The sequence below is a fragment of the Podarcis tiliguerta genome (assembly GCF_965153285.1).
Source record: "Podarcis tiliguerta genome assembly, chromosome: 18".
Taxonomy (NCBI): domain Eukaryota; kingdom Metazoa; phylum Chordata; class Lepidosauria; order Squamata; family Lacertidae; genus Podarcis; species Podarcis tiliguerta.
Window position 1 is genome coordinate 6,136,853 of NC_139551.1, and position 20,682 is coordinate 6,157,534.

Genomic DNA, 20,682 nt, shown 5'->3' on the forward strand with positions numbered 1-20,682 from the left:
AGGAGAGCAACCAAAATGGTCAAAGGCCTGGAAACGATGCCTTATGAGGAACGGCTAAGGGAGCTGGGCATGTTTAGCCTGGAGAAGAGGAGGTGAAGGGGTGATATGATAGCCATGTTCAAATATATAAAAGGATGTCACATAGAGGAGGGAGAAAGGTTGTTTTCTGCTGCTCCAGAGAAGCGGACACGGAGCAATGGATCCAAACTACCAGAAAGAAGATTCCACCTAAACATTAGGAAGAACTTCCTGACAGTAAGAGCTGTTCGACAGTGGAATTTGCTGCCAAGGAGTGTGGTGGAGTCTCCTTCTTTGGAGGTCTTTAAGCAGAGGCTTGACAACCATATGTCAGGAGTGCTCTGATGGTGTTTCCTGCTTGGCAGGGGGTTGGACTCGATGGCCCTTGTGGTCTCTTCCAACTCTATGATTCTATGATTCATTAAAAATAGCTCACAAACTTCTTCCTTTTTTTAAGATTTTGCAAAAAAAAAGTTCAACAACTTTGTGTCCAGATTTTTACTTTTTGAAATATGGCTGTAAGGTGCACCGATGATGGGGGGGGGGTTGTTACTATTAATAATTATATACTGTTTATTGTCTTTGATTCTCTCCACCCCCCTTCTTTTTCTTTGCAAAATTTGCAGATAAAAATAATAATTTCAGAAAAGGGTGTTGGACACGACCTGAAAGGAAATATCTGTGTGTTATCTGGTGTTCACAACCATTTGTTATTGTATTTTTCGCTCTATAAGACGTACCAGACCACAAGACGCACCTAGTTTTTGGAGGAGGAAAACAAGAAAAAAAAATCTAAATCTCAGAAGCCAGAACAGCAAGAGGGATCGCTGCGCAGTGAAAGCAGCAATCCCTCTTGCTGTTCTGGCTTCTGGGATAGCTGCGCAGCCTGCATTCGCTCCATAAGGCGCACACACATTTCCCCTTACTTTTTAGGAGGGAAAAAGTGAGTCTTATAGAGCAAAAAATACGGTAATTGAAAAAGAAAAGAAAGCATAAGACTGAGCTGGAAATACTTTTTAAACTTCTCTCTCTCTCTCTCTCTCTCTCTCTCTCTCTCTCTCTCTCTCTCCTTCCCCCATCTTCCAACCTATAGACCTCTCCCGGAAGAGGCAGGGATGGAGTCACTGGGAAGCCCAGCGGAAGATGTCCTCTGTAAGTACGGGTTCAGATGGGGCCCTACTGCTCTCCCTCCCAACACAACACGTTGGAACAAATGAGATATAGATGATAACATGGATGGAAACTTAAAACTGCAGAGTTGAAGGGACCCCAAAGGTCATCCGGCCCAACCCCGTGCAGTGCTGGAATTTTGAACCGCAAGAGCACGGGATAGCGATTCAGCGAGGCCGGAGGACCCACAAGTCAACATCTGTCTTGGAGAGACAGATGGTGTGCTAGATTGTGTCTGGAGGTGGTTGGAGGATGGATGGTGGCTAACAGATTGAGGTTGAATCCTGACAAGTACTGGTTTGGGGGACAGGAGGCAGGCAGGTGTGGGGGACGCCCTGGTCCTGAATGGGGCAACTGTGCCCCTGAAGGACCAGGTGTGCAGCCTAGGGGTCATTTTGTACTCACAACTGTCCATGGAGGCGCAGGTCAATTCTGTGTCCAGGGCAGCTGTCTACCAGCTCTGTCTGGAACACAGGCTGAGACCCTATCTGCCCGCAGACTGTCTCGCTAGAGTGGTGCATGCTCTGGTTATCTCTTGCTTGAACTACTGCCATGTGCTCTACGTGGGGCTACCTTGGAAGGTGACTCAGAAACTACAACTAATCCAGAATGCAGCAGCTAGACTAGTGACTGGGAGCAGCCACCAAGACCACATAACACCGGTCTTGAAAGACCTACATTGGCTCCCAGGATGTTTCCAAGCACAATTCAAAGTATTGGTGTTGACCTTTAAAGCCCTAAACGGCCTCAGTCCAGTAGACCTGAAAGGAGCGTCTCTACCCCCATTGTTCTGCCTGGACACTGAGGTCCAGCGCCGAGGGTTTTCTGGCGGTTCCCTCCCTATGTGAAGTGAGGTTACAGGGAACAAGGCAGAGGGCCTTCTCAGTAGTGGCGCCCACCCTCCCATCCAGATGTCAAGGGAATAAACAAATATCTGACTTTTAGAAGACATCTAAAGGCAGCCCTGTTTAGGGAAGTTTTTAATGTTTGATGTTTTATCGTGTTTTTAATATTCTGTTGGGAACTGCCAGATGGACGGGGTATAAATAATAAATTATTATTATTACAGTGGTACCTCTGGTTACGAACTTAATTCATTCCAGGGGTCCGTTCTTAACCTGAAACCGTTCTTAACCTGAGGTACCTCTTTAGCTAATGGGGCCTCCCGTGAACTGAATTTCTTTTCTTTCTTTCTTGTTGTTTATACTTAAACATCATGCAAAGAAGGACTGAATAAAACGAACAAATAATACAAAAACAGAAGAAAATACGAAAGCAAAACCACAAGCATATAAACATAATAACCTAGTTAGTTAGAAGTCACTTTATTCCTTTTTCTTCTTTTTTCGGTATTATTTTTCCTTCTTCTTTTTCCTTTTTTAAGGAGAATATAATGTTTTATATTTTTGATTGTAGTTTAGGGGCAAGAAATGTGAATTTCATGCTCCCGGGGTCTGCATTGGAGGTGGTGGACCAAGAACAAGACCTTGGGGTTGTAATGGATAGCTCAGTTAAGATGCTAATTCGCTGTACACATGACTTCTGAACTGGCTCTTTTTTCCCTCTTTCCATTTTTTTTTTTAAATATAATTTTTATTCAGTTTACAAATAAGACAAATTAATACAATTCAAACAATTTATAAAACCATTCTCTCATTTTTTGACTTCCCTCAACTTGGCTGGTACTCCTTCCCTTCTCAATTTCCCACACATTTCTTGGTTCATATCTACTTCTTAAATTAAATCTGCTTTCAATCCATAATTTTAACTTTCATTTTTACAAAGCTTCTCTGAATGTTACAAGCGTTATTTGTTTTTCACTTAAATTATGCATATGTTCTGAGAATTTTTCCCATTCTTCAATAAATCTCTGATCTCGTCGATTCCTAATTCTTCCTGTCATTCTATCCAGTTCTGCAAAGTCCATCATTTTCATTCTCTATTCTTCCAGTGTTGGTAGTTCTTCTTGTTTCCATTTCTGGGCTAACAATATTCTCGCTGCTGTTACTGCGTACAAAAATAATTTCCTATCTTTCTTGTTTATCTCATTTCTCACAATACCTAGCAGGAATGCTTCTGGCTTCTTAACAAATGTATATTTAAACATTTTCTTCAATTCATTATATATCATTTCCCAATAATTTTTAATTTTCTTACATTCCCACCACATATGATAAAATGTACCTTCTTTATCTTTACATTTCCAACATTTGTTGCATCCCTTATACATCTTAGCTAATTTCACTGGTGTTAAGTACCATCGATACATCATTTTCATCACATTTTCTTTTATAGTTGTACAAGCAGTAAATCTTAAGCCTTCTCTCCACAATTTCTCCCAATCCTCCATATGTATGTTATATCCAAAGTCTTTCGCCCAGTCAATCATAACTGATTTTATCTCTTCATCTTTTGTGTGCCATTCTAACAATATTTTTTCCACCTCTTTCCAAATGTAAATCCGCAGCTCCTCCGAACACGTTAAATTTTAGTAACGGGGCTCATCACAAGCGGAAGACGCTCGTCGCCCCAGAAATCAACATTTCCTTGGACCAGAGCGAAGGATCTCTCCTATCAGACGATTTTCTGGACACCCCGGACGACCTGGACATCAATGTTGATGACATCGAGACGCCCGATGAGACAGATTCTCTTGAGTTCCTGGGAAATGGAAACGAACTGGAATGGGAGGGTAAGTAAAGGGGAATTTAAAAAACCCTCCACAATATTTTATGCATTTTCATAAGGCTTCGAGATGATAGCTGAGGGCAAGAAGGAGCTGAAAAAGTTGGGGGGCCCCCATGCAAATAGGTGGAATATCACCTACAGACATCCCCCACCCTATTAGTACCCCCTATAGTCCTAAAATAGAGGGACGTGGGTAGCGCTGTGGGTTAAACCACAGAGCCTAGGACTTGCCGATCAGAAGGTTCGAATCCCCACGACGGGGTGAGCTCCCGTTGCTCGGTCCCTGCTCCTGCCAACCTAGCAGTTCAAAAGCACATCAAAGTGCGAGTAGATAAGTAGGTACCGCTCCGGCAGGAAGGTAAACGGCATTTCCGTGCGCTGCTCTGGTTTGCCAGAAGTGGCTTAGTCCTGCTGGCCACATGACCCAGCTCCCTCGGCAAGTAAAGCGAGATGAGCGCCGCAACCCCAGAGTCGGTCACGACTGGACCTAATGCTCAGGGGTCCCTTTACCTTAAACCTTTAAGGAGTCTCAAAGAGGCTCACATTCTCCTTTCCCTTCCTCCCCCACAACAAACACTCTGTGAGGTGAGTGGGGCTGAGAGACTTCAGAGAAATGTGACTGGCCCAAGGTCACCCAGCAGCTGCAGGTGGAGGAGCAGGGAAGCAAACCCGGTTCACCAGATTACGAGTCCACCGCTCTTAACCACTACACCACGCTGGCTCAGAAGAAGGCAATCAACAGCAGCCCTTTATAGTCCTAAATACCTGTAGTGATGGGGAAGATATTTGGTTATTTCTGTCTTTAAAAGGCAATTGTCCCTGTAGGTTTTCAGAGCCTTCTCCCCTTTGCAGAAGTGGGGAGGATATGTGGCCAGCAGGACTAAGCTGCTTACCTTCCCGCCGGAGTGGTACCTATTTATCTACTTGCACTTGACGTGCTTTCGAACTGCTAGGTTGGCAGGAGCAGGGACTGAGCAACGGGAGCTCACCCCATTGCGGGGATTCAAACCGCCGACCTTCTGATCAGCAAGTCCTAAGCTCTGTGGTTTAACCCACAGCGCAACCCGCGTCCCTTCATTTTTATTTTTATTTTTTTAATATATATATTATATATGTCCCTTAATACTCGTCTCCCAAACACTTTCTGTACAATTGAGCCTTGCTAGGGATGGTCTTTGTGAATTTCCCCCTCAGACGACACTCCTGTGGCCACAGCCAAAAACATGCCGGGAGACAGCGCAGACTTATTTGGTGATGGCGCCGTGGAAGGGGGCAGCGCCACAAACGGCCGCCTGTGGAGAACGGTCATCATCGGGGAACAGGAACACCGAATTGACCTGCAGATGATCAAGCCGTACATGAAAGTGGTGACGCACGGAGGTGAGGAGCCTAAGGGGGGCTTGCATCATCATTATTATTATTATTATTATTATTATTACATGGGGGGAGGATTTGTGTCACTGGGTCAGTTAAGATGTGCATTTGGCAATACAGTGTTACCTCAGGTTAAGTACTTAATTCGTTCCGGAGGTCCGTTCTTAACTTGAAACTGTTCTTAACCTGAGGTACCACTTTAGCTAATGGGGCCTCCTGCTGCTACCGGAGCACAATTTCTGTTCTCATCCTGAAGCAAGGTTCTTAACCCGAGGTATTATTTCTGGGTTAGCGGAGTCTGTAACCTGAAGCGTATGTAACCTGAAGCGTGTGTAACCTGAGGTACCACTGTATCCAAGCAAGCAGCATCAGCAGCCAACTCAGCCCAGATATTGATTTGATGGATGGATGGCGGTTAACAGATTGAGGTTGATCCCTGACAAGACAGAAGTACAGTGGTACTTCGGGTTAAGAACTTAATTCGTTCCAGAGGCCCGTTCTTAACCTGAAACTGTTCTTAACCTGAGGTACCACTTTAGCTAATGGGGCCTCCCGCTACCGCCACACGATTTCTGTTCTCATCGTGAAGCAAAGTTCTTAACCCGAGGTACTCATTCTGGGTTAGCGGAGTCTGTAAATTGAAGCGTCTGTAACCTGAGGTACCACTGTACTGTTTTCGGAGAGCAAGGGGTGAGCAGGTGTGGGGGACTCCCTGGTCCTGAATGGGGCAACTGTGTCCCTGAAGGACCAGGTACGCAGCCTGGGAGTCATTCTGGACTCACAGCTGTCCATGGAGGCACAGGTTAATTCTGTGTCCAGGGCAACTGTCTACCACAGGGCTCAGCAACCTTTTTCAGCCGTGGGCTGGTCCACCGTCCCTCAGACCATGTGGTGGGCTGGACTATATTTTGGGGGGGAAATGAATGAATTCCTATGCCCCACAAATAACCCAGAGATGCATTTTAAATAAAAGGATATTTTATTTTAAATAAAAGCACACATTCTACTCATGTCAAAACACCAGGCAGGCCCCACAAATAACCCAGAGATGCATTTTAAATAAAAGGACACATTCTACTCCTGTAAAAACACGCTGATTCCCGGACCGTCTGCGGGCTGGATTTAGTACTGTTTTGAGGGACAGGAGGCAGGTAGGTGTGGGGGACGCCCTGGTCCTGAATGGGGTAACTGTGCCCCTGAAGGACCAGGTGTGCAGCCTGGGAGTCATTTTGAACTCACAGCTGCCCATGGAGGCGCAGGTCAGTTCTGTGTCCAGGGCAGCTGTCTACCAGCTCCACCTGGTACACAGGCTGAGACCCTCCCTGCCCGCAGACTGTTACCGTGTTTTGTAAACTGCTTTCGGAAGTTGCATACCCCCAAAGCGGTATATAAATGCTCAGGACAAACAATAACAAAACAAACCCCTATTGCCAGACCATTCCACATCCAGCTCAGCTCCCCAACCCACTTTAATTAATTGACGTCTGTTTTTATGCATATTGTGTTGTTTTTATGATGTTAGCTGCTCTGCGCCCGGCCTTGGTCAGGGAGGGCGGGATAGAAATAAATTTTATTATTATTATTATTATTATTATTATTATTATTATTATTATTACAGTGGTACCTCAGATTACATATGCTTCAGGTTACATTTGCTTCGGGTTACAGACTCCGCTAACCCAGAAATATTACCTCGGGTTAAGAACTTTGCTTCAGGATGAGAACAGAAATTGTGCTCTGGTGGAGCGGCGGCAGCGGGAGGCCCCATTAGCTAAAGTGGTGCTTCAGGTTAAGAACAGTTTCAGGTTAAGAACAGACCTCTGGAACAAATTAAGTTCTTAACCCGACGTAGTAAAGGGTAAAGGGACCCCTGACCACTAGGTCCAGTCGTGGCCGACTCTGGGGTTGCGGCGCTCATCTCGCTTTAATGACCAAGGGAGCCGGCGTACAGCTTCCGGGTCATGTGGCCAGCAGGACTAAGCCGCTTCTGGTGAACCAGAGCAGCACATGGAAACGCCGTTTACCTTCCTGTCGGAGTGGTACCTATTTATCTACTTGCACTTTGACGTGCTTTCAAACTGCTAGGTTGGCAGGAGCAGGGACAGAGCAACGGGAGCTCACCCCGTCATTGCGGGGATTCGAACCGCCGACCTTCTGATGGGCAAGTCCTAGGCTCTGTGGTTTAACCCACAGCGCCACCCGCGTCAAATATCTTTGCTGGTACTGTTTGTACAAGAAAGGATGGCTGTGATGTAGATCTTTGCAACCTAAAGATATACAAACAGCTGCGTTGTTCCCTGTTACATATTAGCTGGACAGAGTTAGGTCTTTGTAACCTAAAGATCTACAGATACCGGTATTGTACCCCAAGCGTACTAGAAACAAAAGCAGAACAGATATCTATGATCCAAGAACAAACGGTTTTGGCTAAACCGACCCGGCAAGTCCAAGGCTCTGTGGTTTAACCCACAGAGCCACCCGCGTCCCTAACCTGAGGTACCACTGTATTCTTGTTATTATTTGTTTCCTGTCTGTTTCTCTCTCAGGTTATTACGGGGAAGGACTGAATGCCATCATCGTCTTTGCTGCTTGCTACCTGCCCGACAGCAGCCTGCCAGATTATCATTACATCATGGAAAATCTTTTCCTGTGAGTGATTTTTTCTTGCCTTCTGCTTGGAACCGAGGAGGGGAAAGTCGCTTTTAAGCTCCATTTGGATTACCGTATTTTTTGCTCTATAAGACTCACTTTTTCCCTCCTAAAAAGTAAGGGGAAATGTGTGTGCGTCTTATGGGGCGAATGAAGGCTGCGCAGCTATCCCAGAAGCCAGAACAGCCAGAGGGATTGCTGCTTTCACTGTGCAGCGATCCCTCTTGCTGTTCTGGCTTCTGAGATTCAGATTATTATTTTTCTTGTCTTCCTCCTACAAAAACTAGGTGCGTCTTGTGGTCTGGTGCGTCTTATAGAGCGAAAAATACGGTAATTTCCCTTGCACCTCCTTTGCTTGGCCACGTCAGGGTGGTGATGGATTTGTTAAAATCGGGAAGATTGGCAGTGCTGGGGGGCATTTTGGAAATTGCCCTCTTTTCATTCGAAACACTTTTGCCCCCACCCCCAAAAGGCCAAGCTCTGCAAAAGTCATCACTTGGCTACAGCCGGCGATTTCAACCAATCCTCATCCCAACATTATTTTTATTAAAAATTATTTATCCTTTTCAAATTTGTACATTTCACTAGTTTTAAAATCATTTAACATTTCGAAACAAGGGCTTCCGTCCTCCTCTTCCTGCGGTTCCTTAAATCAATTTTTAATATCTTCTGCATCTCCAAATTAACTCAATTTACTCATTTATGCATCTACTTTAAATATACACTCTTATAAAACTGCAGGTTATTATTACAACAACCCTGGCAGTGTTTTCATCTGTTTACAACTTATCTGCAAATATTCAGTAAGCCATTTCCATTCTTTTATAAAAAGTTTGCTATCTCGGTGTCTTATTTTTTCTGGTAACTTTCTCCATTTCTCCTTATTCCGTAAGTTTTTGTATCCATTCCTCCTTCGCTGGGGCTTCTGTTTCTTTCCATTTTGGGGCGAGTAACATTTTTGCCGCTGTAGTGGCATACATTACAGTGGTACCTCGGGTTAAGTACTTAATTCGTTCTGGAGGTCCGTTCTTAACCTGAAACTGTTCTGACCCTGAAGCACCACTTTAGCTAATGGGGCCTCCTGCTGCTGTCGCGCCGCTGGAGCATGATTTCTGTTCTCATCCTGAAGCAAAGTTCTTAAACCAAAGGTACTATTTCTGGGTTAGCGGAGTCTGTAACCTGAAGCGTATATAACCTCAAGCGTACGTATCCCGAGGTACCACTGTAATAAGTTTCTATGCTGTTTGGGTAGTTCTGTCCGTAGAATTCCCAAAAGAAAAGCTTCTGGGTTTTGTTTGTTTTTACAAATGTCATTTTAAACATCCTTTTAAACATCCTTTATTTATTTTTCTGTCTCTGCTGTCACCTCTCCCCTAACCACTAAGTTAGATAATAATCTTCATAATTTGGAGAGAAACAACAAGTCCATTTAGAGCAACTGTGTTTTCATCCTTTGTGCTGAGCATCGTGGTCCATGGATCAGCCTATGTTGTTGTTGTTTAGTCATTCAGTCATGTCCGATTCTTTGTGACCCCATGGACCAGAGCACGCCAGGCCCTCCTGTCTTCCACTGCCTCCCGCAGTTTGGTCAGATTCATGTTTGTAGCTTCGAGAACACTGTCTAACCATCTCGTCCTCCGTCGTCCCCTTCTCCTTGTGCCCTCCATCTTTCCCAGCATCAGGGTCTTTTCCAGTGAGTCTTCTCTTCTCATGAGGTGGCCAAAGTATTGGAGCCTCAGCTTCACGATCTGTCCTTCCAGTGAGCACTCAGGGCTGATTTCCTTAAGAATGGATGTGTTTGATCTTCTTGCAGTCCATGGGACTTTCAAGAGTCTCCTCCAGAACCATAATTCAAAAGCGTCAATTCTTCGGCGATCAGCCTTCTTTATGGTCCAGCTCTCACTTCCATACATCACTACTGGAAGTGAGAGCTGGACCATAAAGAAGGCAGATCAGCCTATGTACCCCTTACCAAATGCATTATCTGTGTCTTCATGTATGTACACACAAATGGAGGACGCCCTGGTCCTGAATGGGGTAACTGCGCCCCTGAAGGACCAGGTGCGCAGCCTGGGGGTCATTTTGGACTCACAGCTGTCCATGGAGGTGCAGGTCAGTTCTGTGCCCAGGGTGGGTGTCTACCAGCTCCATCTGGCACACAGGCTGAGACCCCTTCTGTCTGCAGACTGTCCCGCAGAGTGGCGCATGCTCTGGTTATCTCCCGCTTGGATTACTGCAATGCGCTCTACGTGGGGCTGCCTTTGAAGGTGACGCAGAAACTACAACTAATCCAGAATGCGGCAGCTAGACTGGTGACGGGGAGTGGCCGCCGGGACCACATAACACCGGTCCTGAAAGACCTACATTGGCTCCCAGGACGTTTCCGAGCACAATTCAAAGTGTTGGTGCTGACCTTTAAAGCCCTAAATGGCCTTGGTCCTTTATACCTGAAGGAGCATCTCCACCCCCATCGTTCTGCTCGGACATTGAGGTCCAGCTCCGAGGGCCTTCTGGCGGTTCCCTCATTGCGAGAAGCCAAGTTACAGGGAACCAGGCAGAGGGCCTTCTTGGTGGTGGCGCCCGCCCTGTGGAATGCCCTCCCATCAGATGTCAAAAAAATAAACAACTACCTGACTTTTAGAAGACATCGGAAGGCAGCCCTGTTTAGGAAAGCTTTTAATATTTGATGAATCATTGTATTTTCATATTTTGCTGGAAGCTGCCCAGAGTGGCTGGGGAAGCCCAGCCAGATGGGCGGGGTATAAATTCTTCTTATTATTATTAGTTATCTGCTTCTGGTTTTCTAACAGGTATGTGATAAGCAGCTTGGAGTTGCTAGTGGCAGAGGATTATATGATTGTGTACATGAACGGTGCCACGCCACGCCGGAGAATGCCAGGGATCGGCTGGTTGAAAAAATGCTACCAAATGATTGACAGAAGGTGAGGTTTGTGGATTGAGTCCATGACAATGGGCCACATTTTACAGAGCTTGAGGATGACCGTTTACATACGTGTTTTTGTGCGTGCGTCAATTTATTTATTTATTTCATAAATTTTATACACCACTAGTCTGTAAAAAAACACACCAAACAAACCTTCAAAGCGGTTTACAAAAAAAAACTGAAGTCTAATAATATTTGGAGATTCAAGATTCCCAACCCCAGAGTCAGCCACGAATGGACCTAATGGTCAGGAGTCCCTTTACCTTTACCTATATATATCTATATTTATGGCAAGGGTCACCAATGTTGTTGGACTGCAAGTCCCATCATTCCTGACCATTGATCAGTCCTCGGTCCAGTATACCTGAAGGAGCGTCTCCACCCCCATCGTTCTGCCCGGACAGTGAGGTCCAGCTCCGAGGGCCTTCTGGCGGTTCCCTCATTGCGAGAAGCAAAGCTACAGGGAAGCAGGCAGAGGGCCTTCTTGGTGGTGGCGCCCGCCCTGTGGAACGCCCTCCCATCAGATGTCAAAGCGATAAACAACTACCTGACATTCAGAAGACATCTGAAGGCAGCCCTGTTCAGGGAAGTTTTTAATATGTGACATTTTAGTGTATTTTTCATCTTTGTTGGAAGCCGCCCAGAGTGGCTGGGGAAACCCAGCCAGATGGGCGGGGTACAAATAATAAATTATTATTATTATTATTATTATTATTATTATTATTATTATTATTATTATTATCATCATACTGGCAGGGGCTGATGGGAGATGGAATCCAACAACATCTAGCATACAGATTCACTAGCTTTTTTATAAAAAAAACAACCTCTTGTTTTTACACCGTAAAATAGAAAGCTTCCAGAATCTGAGGGAGAGGAGATGAGAAATTAAATTGAGATTGTGTTTGTGTATGGAGGTTTGTATCTGGCAGAACTAATTCACAACCAAAGGCAACTGCTCGGATCTGTTCTTACACCGCCCTGCCTTCTGATTTTTATCACAGGTTGCGGAAAAACCTGAAAGCGCTGATCATCGTTCACCCGTCGTGGTTCATTCGAACGGTCCTGGCTATCTCGAGACCTTTCATCAGGTATGAGCAGCCGAGAGGATAGCTGCCTTGAAGCCGGTTGAACATGTCTGACGCCACTCTGGGTGGTTTAGACCAGTGTTCCCCAACCTTGGGCCCCCAGCTGTTTTTGGACTACAATTCCCATCATCCTTGACCACTGGTCTTGCTAGCGAGGGATGATGGGAGTTGTAGTCCAAAAACAGCTGGAGGCCCAAGGTTGGGGAACACTGGTTTAGACTACAACTCCCATCAAGCCCCAGCCAGCACGATGGGAGTTGTAGTCCAAGACATATTTCTCTAAATTTAGCCCACCCCTCGTGCTTCAAAGACTGCTAAGACAAGTCCCAGCATGATGGATGCAGGTCCGGCTATCCAAACATAAGGCAAATGGTTCGTCAGGCGAGTGTTCACATAACAAGTCAACGATTTCCATTGATTCTTATGGGGAAATTTCTAATGCGTTCCCGACCGTGGAATTTTGACCCGAAAATGATGGAAACCCTGGGGAAACCCTCCGGAACCTTGTAAAGGGCAAATAAGGGAGGGATAAATGCTATCTTATTCTCCCGCTCTCTCCCTGTTCCTCCCACGAGTTTCTGGCAAAATGGTCTCAGCAGACCAGCAAAACCCAAAAAGACTTGTTTAAGTCTGCTTATCTATTTACAGCATCACATACAGGTCTGGCCGTTTGGATATCTGAATCTGCAGTGTGTACAGTGGTGCCTCGCAAGACGAAAAGAATCCGTTCTGCGAGTCTCTTCGTCTTGCGTTTTTTTCCGTCTTGCGAAGCAAGCCCATTAGCGGATTAGCGCTATTAGCGGTTTAGCGGCTATTAGCGGCTATTAAAGGCTTAAGGGATTAGCGGATTAGCTGCTAAAAGGCTATTAGCGGCTATTAAAGGTTTAAGGGATTAGCGGATTAGCTGCTAAAAGGCTATTAGCGGCTTAGATCAGCTGATAAGCGGCTTAGCGAACAGCTGATAAGCGGCTTAGGGGCTTGGGAAAAAGGGGGGGGGGACCCAGGAATCGCAAGGCATTTTCGTCTTGCGAAGCAAGCCCATAGCAAATTCGTCCTGCGAAGCACCTCCAAAACGGAAAACCCTTTCGTCTAGCGGGTTTTCCGTCTTGCGAGGCATTCGTCTTGCGGGGCACCACTGTATAGTGAGGTTTGGGTACTAATTCCTCACGTTTGGATAAGTGAATTTCCATACGATGACCTCTTTTGCAGAATTGCAGAGTTGGAAGCGACCGCAAGGGCCTTCTAGTCCAACATGGGGCTCAAACCCACGACTCGCATGTACAGCCTTTCAAACCAAGGTAGCATGGTAGCTTAGTGAATCAGAGACGGACCAAGACAACCTCGGGTTCAAACTCTGTGTAGTCACAATTTCTCAGACTAACCTGTTTTGTGAAGATAGATGGGGGAAGCCATCAGGATAGAATACTAAGAGGAATAACATAATGAGTTGCAGTCAACTATTTTTACTCAAGAGTAGACTCATTGAAATTAAGGGACCATAGTTGGTCATATTCATCAATGGCTCTACTCTGAGTAGGATTACCATTGGATTCAGCCCAATGATCATAATAATAGGTTGGATTCAATGTTGGTCCTAGTATGAGACCCACGGAAATTGATGGACAAGACGTTAATTTCAGTGGGTCTACTCTGAGTAGGGCTTCGTTGGCTACAACCAGGTGGGGATGGTTCTGTATCATTGGATGCTAAATATAACATTTCTATTCTAGAAATTCTAGAACAAGGGTTACCAGACCTTTTTCTTCTCCCTGCAAATGACCCCCGTTCTGAACTTCTCTCTCTATATGAAAGCAGTTTCACGTCACCAGCCCAAGTGGTTGACTTTCAAGGGGGTCCAGGGTTAATTGCAACACCCTGCAAAGGCCACACTGTGGCCCCCATGGCAGTAAACGAAAGATCAAATGAAAAGAACGTCTTACCAGTTAGAATCTTTAATAATCACAGTGCAAGAACAAAGAACACATCTTCTAGAAATGGCAGTGCTCCCAGTTAAGGATTCCACCCCTTGCCATCCCTATTAATCTATGTCACTCCTACGTCTTGTAATCTGAGTTTGTACCCACTGCGCTTTCTGCTCTAACACTTTCTGAGCTCTCTGTGTTTTTGGAGAAGGAGGGTGGATGCTGTCCAGACAGAGAGTGTGAAACTGTTAACTCTTTTCTAGTGTTTCTTCTGCTAGCCGTTCCCCATCCTGTATTCCCCAGCTTCTGCTTTCTGAACTATGCCCCTCTGCAAACCACTGTTCCAGATCTATATTGTCCTCCTGCTCCTGGGAAGAATCAGGATCAGGGGAGAGGGTGGATCCCACCGTTCCTCCTCAGTGCAGCTCTTCTCAGCACGATCCCTGACACACACTAAGCTAGATTTTAGAAAAAGAAAATTGTGTGGCTGTGGGAGAAGCTGTGCCTAACGTGTGGAAATACTCTTTCCTAGTGTGAAATTCATCAATAAAATCCAGTACGTTCACACCTTGGAGGAACTATCGCAGAGCATCCCCATGGAACATGTCCAGATTCCGGACTGTATCCTACAGTAAGTATTGGGTGATACCTTGTTGTTGTTTTCCTGCACTGCCTTTCCTTTTATTCTGTGATTCATATACTTCTTCTTTGGCGATCACTCGTCGCCGAGTAAGATTGTCTTCCATAATATTGGTTTCCGGGTGGGAGTTTGGGATCACGGTGTGGATTTGCCAAGCGTGCCTTCCTCTTAGCACGTTTCTCCCTTGCATTCTGAGTACAAAGAAGAAGAGTTTGGACTTGATATCCCGCCTTTCACTCCCTTTAAGGAGTCTCAAAGCGGCTCACATTCTCCTTTCCCTTCCTCCCCCACAACAAACACTCTGTGAGGTGAGTGGGGCTGAGAGACTTCAGAGAAGTGTGACTGGCCCAAGGTCACTCAGCAGCTGCATGTGGAGGAGCGGGGAAGCGAACCCGGTTCCCCAGATTACGAGACTACCGCTCTTAACCACTACACCACACTGGCTCTCAGTATGAAAAGCTTGGCCTGTCTCTCAACACCCAAAAAACCGAAGTGCTGCACCAACAAGTACAAAATAACCCCTCTGCAGTGCCACAAATCCAACTCAAGGGTGTAACGTTGGAAAATGTCGATCACTTCTCCTACCTAGGCAGCTATCTTTCCACAAGGGTCAACACTGATGCCGAAATCCAGCATCTCCTGAGCTCTGCGAGTGCGGCTTTCTCCCGATTGAAGTGTAGAGTGTTCGAGGACCGGGACATTTGCAGGGAAACCAAAATGCTTGTTGACAAAGCTATGGTACTACCAACCTTACTGTATGCTTGTGAAACATGGACCACTTACAAATGCCATCTCCAACTTCTCGAAAGATTCCATCAACGGTGTCTCCGAAAAATCTTGCAGATCACTTGGGAAGACAGGCGAACTAATATCAGTGATTCATATACAATGAAGGGTGGTTGCAGGGGCCAAGAGGGGCCTGGTCATGTATGTGACATGTAATTCTACTCTTATTGATCCAAAGCAGAACTCCAACGTAGAGTTAGCAGAGTAAAAACTTAAACACGTTGCAGGATTCACAAAAAATAGACCAGAGGCAATTGTATTTCATCCAGTGTGCAAGGTCAGAGAATTCCAACAAAGAATATCATAGAATCATAGAGTTGGAAGAGACCACAAGGGCCATCGAGTCCAACCCCCTGCCAAGCAGGAAACACCACCAGAGCACTCCTGACATATGGTTGTCAAGCCTCTGCTTAAAGACCTCCAAAGAAGGAGACTCCACCACACTCCTTGGCAGCAAATTCCATATAAAAGGTAGCAGAAGCAGTGCCCATGCTCATCCGTGGTTAGGAACAGAAACCAGTCAACGCATCTTGTTTCGTCCTTTACTTTACATTGGAATGAATTTAAGTTACGTAAGTAAGCGGGTGGCGCTGTGGGTTAAACCACAGAGCCTAGGACTTGCCAATCAGAAGGTCGGCGGTTCAAATCCCTGTGACGGGGTGAGCTCCCGTTGCTCGGTCCCTGCTACTGCCCACCTAGCAGTTTGAAAGCACATCAAAGTGCAAGTAGATAAATAGGTACCGCTCCGGCGGGAAGGTAAACGGCGTTTCCGTGCGCTGCTCTGGTTTGCCAGAAGCGGCTTAGTCCTGCTGGCCACATGACCCGGAAGCTGTACGCCGGCTCCCTCGGCCAGTAAAGCGAGATGAGCGCCGCAACCCCAGAGTCGGCCACAGCTGGACCTAATGGTCAGGGGTCCCTTTACCTTTACGTCACATTAAACAGTGGACAGCAAGGCAGATAACGTAGTACTTCAAACAAACCGAAATGAAGCAGGACAGGAAAAGCGTTGATTGCGACAAACTCAGATCGCAGGCTTCTTATGTCTCCAACAGCTTTGTTTCGTTGGCAGTATGTTCATTTGCAATTAGCCGCTTATTGGGAATTTGTTCCTATGGTTGGTTTTAAGCCGGTTGTGAACCACGGTTTTTTCACAGTTCTAAACACTTTGTTTCAGGTTTGAAGAAGAGCGGAACAGAGCGAGAAAAGAAAGGTAGGTTTCTCCCTTTTTGTGTATGCTAGAGGCCATTACCACAGTTGCCCAGGGTATACAGTGGTGCCTCGCAAGACGAAAAGAATCCGTTCCGTGAGTCTCTTCGTCTAGCGTTTTTTTTGTCTTGCAAAGCAAGCCCATTAGCGGATTAGCGGATTAGCGCTATTAGCGGTTTAGCGGCTATTAGCGGCTATTAAAGGCTTAAGGGATTAGCGGATTAGCTGCTAAAAGGCTATTAGCAGCTTAGTGCCTTAGAAAAAGGGGGTGGGGAGCGGAAAAAAACCCCAGGAATCTCAAGACATTTTCGTCTTGCGAAGCAAGCCCATAGCAAATTTGTCCTGCGAAGCACCTCCAAAACGGAAAACCCTTTCGTCTAGCGGGTTTTCCGTCTTGCGAGGCATTCGTCTTGCGGGGCACCACTGTATTGTCATTTTACATTGTTCCTTCAGGCAAAACCGGCTATTTCAAAATGCAATTTATCCCTAACAGGGCAGAAGAGAAACAGGACACAACTGTGAGAGAGAGGTAAGTCTCTTTCCATGTTATTGCGGATGCATTATATTAGGGGGAAATGGTTTGCAAAACTCTGTATATTAGGCAAAATTGCATACAGACATGTCTATTGGGATTCCCACCCCCACCCCCTAAAATACTGATGAATTTTCAGGAGAATTCATTTTTTAAACACACATACACACAAAGTAATGTGGAAATGAAGTGAAATGAACTTTAGATTGGAAACATGAAAAACGGAGAGAAACCAAAATTGATAGATTCACCCACCGTATTTTTCGCTCTATAAGACGCACCAGACCACAAGACGCACCTAGTTTTTGGAGGAGGGAAACAAGAAAAAAAATATTCTGAATCTCAGAAACCAGAACAGCAAGAGGGATCGCTGCGCAGTGAAAGCAGCAGTCCCTCTTGCTGTTCTGGCTTCTGGGATAGCTGCGCAGCCTGCATTCGCTCCATAAGACGCACACACATTTCCCCTTACTTTTTAGGAGGGAAAAAGTGAGTCTTATAGAGCAAAAAATATGGTAACTTTAAATTGAATGCTTACATTGTTTCGTGTACTGACAGTGCACAGTGTTCAAACCCTTTCCAGCCACATAATATATCAGACTCTTATCTATGACAGAAATTTGTCTAATGCGATTACTTTATCGTTTTTCTTCTGCTGTTCCTATCTTGAATGCAGCCCACGACTGACTGTAGTTTTTCTTCAAAGTGTCTTAAGGGGAAATTTCTAATGCATTCCTGACCACAGAGTTTTACCCCCCAATTTTACCCTCCAAGTGACGGGGGGGGGGGGAATGGGGGGAAACCCAGAAAAACACTCTGAAACCTTGCAAAAGGCAAACAAGGAAGGGGAAAAAATGCTCTCATAGAATCATAGAGTTGGAAGAGACCACAAGGGCCATTGAGTCCAACCCCCTGCCAAGCAGGAAACACCATCAGAGCACTCCTGACATATGGTTGTCAAGCCTCTGCTTAAAGACCTCCAAAGAAGGAGACTCAACCACACTCCTTGGCAGCAAATTCCACTGTCGAACAGCTCTTACTGTCAGGAATTTCCTTTGTGTTGAAATGAAAGGTGTGGAATAATGTACTGATTACATAAGTAATTATGTAAAATTCAGCCAGAGCAGACAGCATGACAACAATTAATAGAGGGCATAATCTAACTAAATTCTACTTAGAGCAGACCAGGGCCGGATTTAGGTTTGATGCGGCCCTAAGCTACTGAAGGTAATGGGGCCCTTTATATGTCCAGCTGTCAACAACAAATTGCTGCTGTTTTTTTGTGTTGAATATATGCTATATGGTCATTTATGGACCTAATAGGTATCTAAAGCCATTTGCACATGTTGTCATGCAACCAGTCCATGCAGAATGTAGGCACCCTATATATAGAAATGAGCAAACCAGTGACTTTTTAGGGAGCAGGCTAGCAGGCGGGGCCCATGACTTACATCCTAGGAGCCTATACAACACAAAACACTGTTGCTGTATGTAGGTTTTATTTTATTTGTTTTTTATCTTATATTTTGGAAGTGTACATCCAGGTTTACTAATCCGCTTGTAATATTCTGCCTCTTCAGATGCAAAACTACGAGGTTTAACAAGCATACACCATGTTCTAAATTTATTTAGAAATATTCTACCTCTTCAGATGCAGAACTACGAGGTTTAACAAGCATACACAATGTTCTAAATTTATTTACTATTTTGTCTGTCTTCCCAAACAGGCCTACATTGCCAGCAGAGGATCAGGAAACAAGGTGTGGGTTTCTTTTATTTATTTATTTTTAATCACATTCAGAATTTAGTTACCTACCGTTTACATAAACCGCTAAGCCTCTTGGGCTTGCCGATCATAAGGTCGGCAGTTCGAATCCCCGTGACGGGGTGAGCTCCCGTCGCTCTGTCCCAGCTCCTGCCAACCTAGCAGTTCGAAAGCACACCAGCGCAAGTAGATAAATAGGTACCCCTGTGGCAGGAAGGTAAACAGCGTTTCCGTGCGCTCTGGTTTCCGTCACGGTGTCCCGTTGTGCCAGAAGCGGTTTAGTCATGCTAGCCACATGACCCGGAAAGCTGTCTGCGGACAAACGCCGGCTCCCTCGGCCTGAAAGTGAGATGAGCGCCGCAACCCCACAGTTGCCTTTGACTGGACTTAAGTGTCCAGGGGCCCTTTACGTTTTATCTATAGGTAAAGGTAAAGGGACCCCTGACCATTAGGTCCAGTTGTGACAGACTCTGGGGTTGCGGCGCTCATCTCGCTTTATTGGCCTAGGGAGCTGGCGTACAGCTTCCAGGTCATGTGGCCAGCATGGCTAAGCCGCTTCTGGCGAACCAGAGCAGCGCACGGAAACACCGTTTATCTTCCCGCCAGAGCGGTACCTATTTATCTACTTGCACTTTGATGTGCTTTCAAACTGCTAGGTTGGCAGGAGCAGGGACCGAGCAACGGGGGCTCACCCCGTCACGGGGATTCGAACTACTGACCTTCTGATCGGCAAGTCCTAGGCTCTGTGGTTTAACCCACAGCGCCACCCGTGTCCCCCTTTTACCTATACACCCACAATAAAACACCAATGTGGAGGGGCCCTTGATAATTGACAATCAGCAATCGCTTAAGTATTCACCGGTCCTGTTTTTTTCTCTCTCCTTCCTCCTTCCTCGCACCATTTAGCATGTCCTGAATCGTCGACCTAAAGAACGACCCAGAACGATGCATTACCCATTGTAAAATGACCTTCCTGGTGTCAAGACCACACAACCATCCTCAGTTCCATCCAACCAAGGAGTCAGCCTTTCTGTCTCTGCCTCAAAGGTATTCCATTGCACACAAGAACGAACTTTCCAGCAAAGGCTCTGAGTGGCAAACCCCTTGCTGAGAGCTGCAAGCACCTTCCATCTTTAAAAAGCAACAACGTCGGGATATTACCAAATCCAGCCTAAAATGGAGAACTCCGGTTTGTACATCGAAAGCCTCCTCCGTTTGGTTGCTGCAGGTCAGCATAGCGACATCGGGATGGAAAAGCACACATCCATTCTTAATTCCTTGCCGGACCTATCTGAAAGGAAACTGTTGCTTTGTGCATTCATTGGGTCAGGAAGAACTGCGGTAGCAAACTTTTGTCCCCTTCTGAATGAAGTTTTTGCATGCCTGTTCCAGTATAGATACAGAGCACCTATCTGGTTTTTTTTTGCCTCGTCCGTTTCCCAAATACACCCCTGGCGCTATTTTTTTAACCACTTGAGCTCATGGTGAAGTCTCACGCAGGAAATGATGTACAGATCATTTTTATTTGTCGCAGCCTCTCTCCTGAAAGGGTCTGTCTCTGAATCTTGGGTACCAGATATCGCAAGTGCTGTAACAATGCCCATTCATACACTAGTCAGTGTAAAGAGTTTGGATTTGATATCCCGCCTTTCACTCCCCTTCAGGAGTCTCAAAGCGGCTCACATTCTCCTTTCCCTTCCTCCCCCACAACAAACACTCTGTGAGGTGAGTGGGGCTGAGAAACTTCAGAGAAGTCTGACTAGTCCAAGGTCACCCAGCAGCTGCATGTGGAGGAGCGGGGAAGCGAACCCGGTTCACCAGATTACGAGACTACCGCTCTTAACCACTACACCACACTAGCTCTCATAAAGATGCAAATATACTCACAGGGTGGTGGCATTTG

General features: G+C 45.8%; 1 protein-coding gene across 1 annotated transcript in view; it reads left to right on the forward strand.

The window, feature by feature from the left end:
* ATCAY (ATCAY kinesin light chain interacting caytaxin) overlaps positions 1 to 20,406 on the forward strand; it is a 32,882-nt gene extending 12,476 nt beyond the window's left edge. The window contains exons 3-13 of the mRNA XM_083421811.1: positions 1,112 to 1,170; positions 3,656 to 3,880; positions 5,071 to 5,256; positions 7,797 to 7,899; positions 10,710 to 10,841; positions 11,848 to 11,934; positions 14,386 to 14,484; positions 16,454 to 16,489; positions 16,979 to 17,014; positions 18,742 to 18,774; positions 19,686 to 20,406. Coding sequence (XP_083277937.1) covers positions 1,112 to 1,170; positions 3,656 to 3,880; positions 5,071 to 5,256; positions 7,797 to 7,899; positions 10,710 to 10,841; positions 11,848 to 11,934; positions 14,386 to 14,484; positions 16,454 to 16,489; positions 16,979 to 17,014; positions 18,742 to 18,774; positions 19,686 to 19,695 — 1,006 coding nt within the window. The 3' untranslated portion in view covers positions 19,696 to 20,406. The remainder of the gene's footprint in view (positions 1 to 1,111; positions 1,171 to 3,655; positions 3,881 to 5,070; positions 5,257 to 7,796; positions 7,900 to 10,709; positions 10,842 to 11,847; positions 11,935 to 14,385; positions 14,485 to 16,453; positions 16,490 to 16,978; positions 17,015 to 18,741; positions 18,775 to 19,685) is intronic.
* Positions 20,407 to 20,682: the final 276 nt, after the last annotated feature.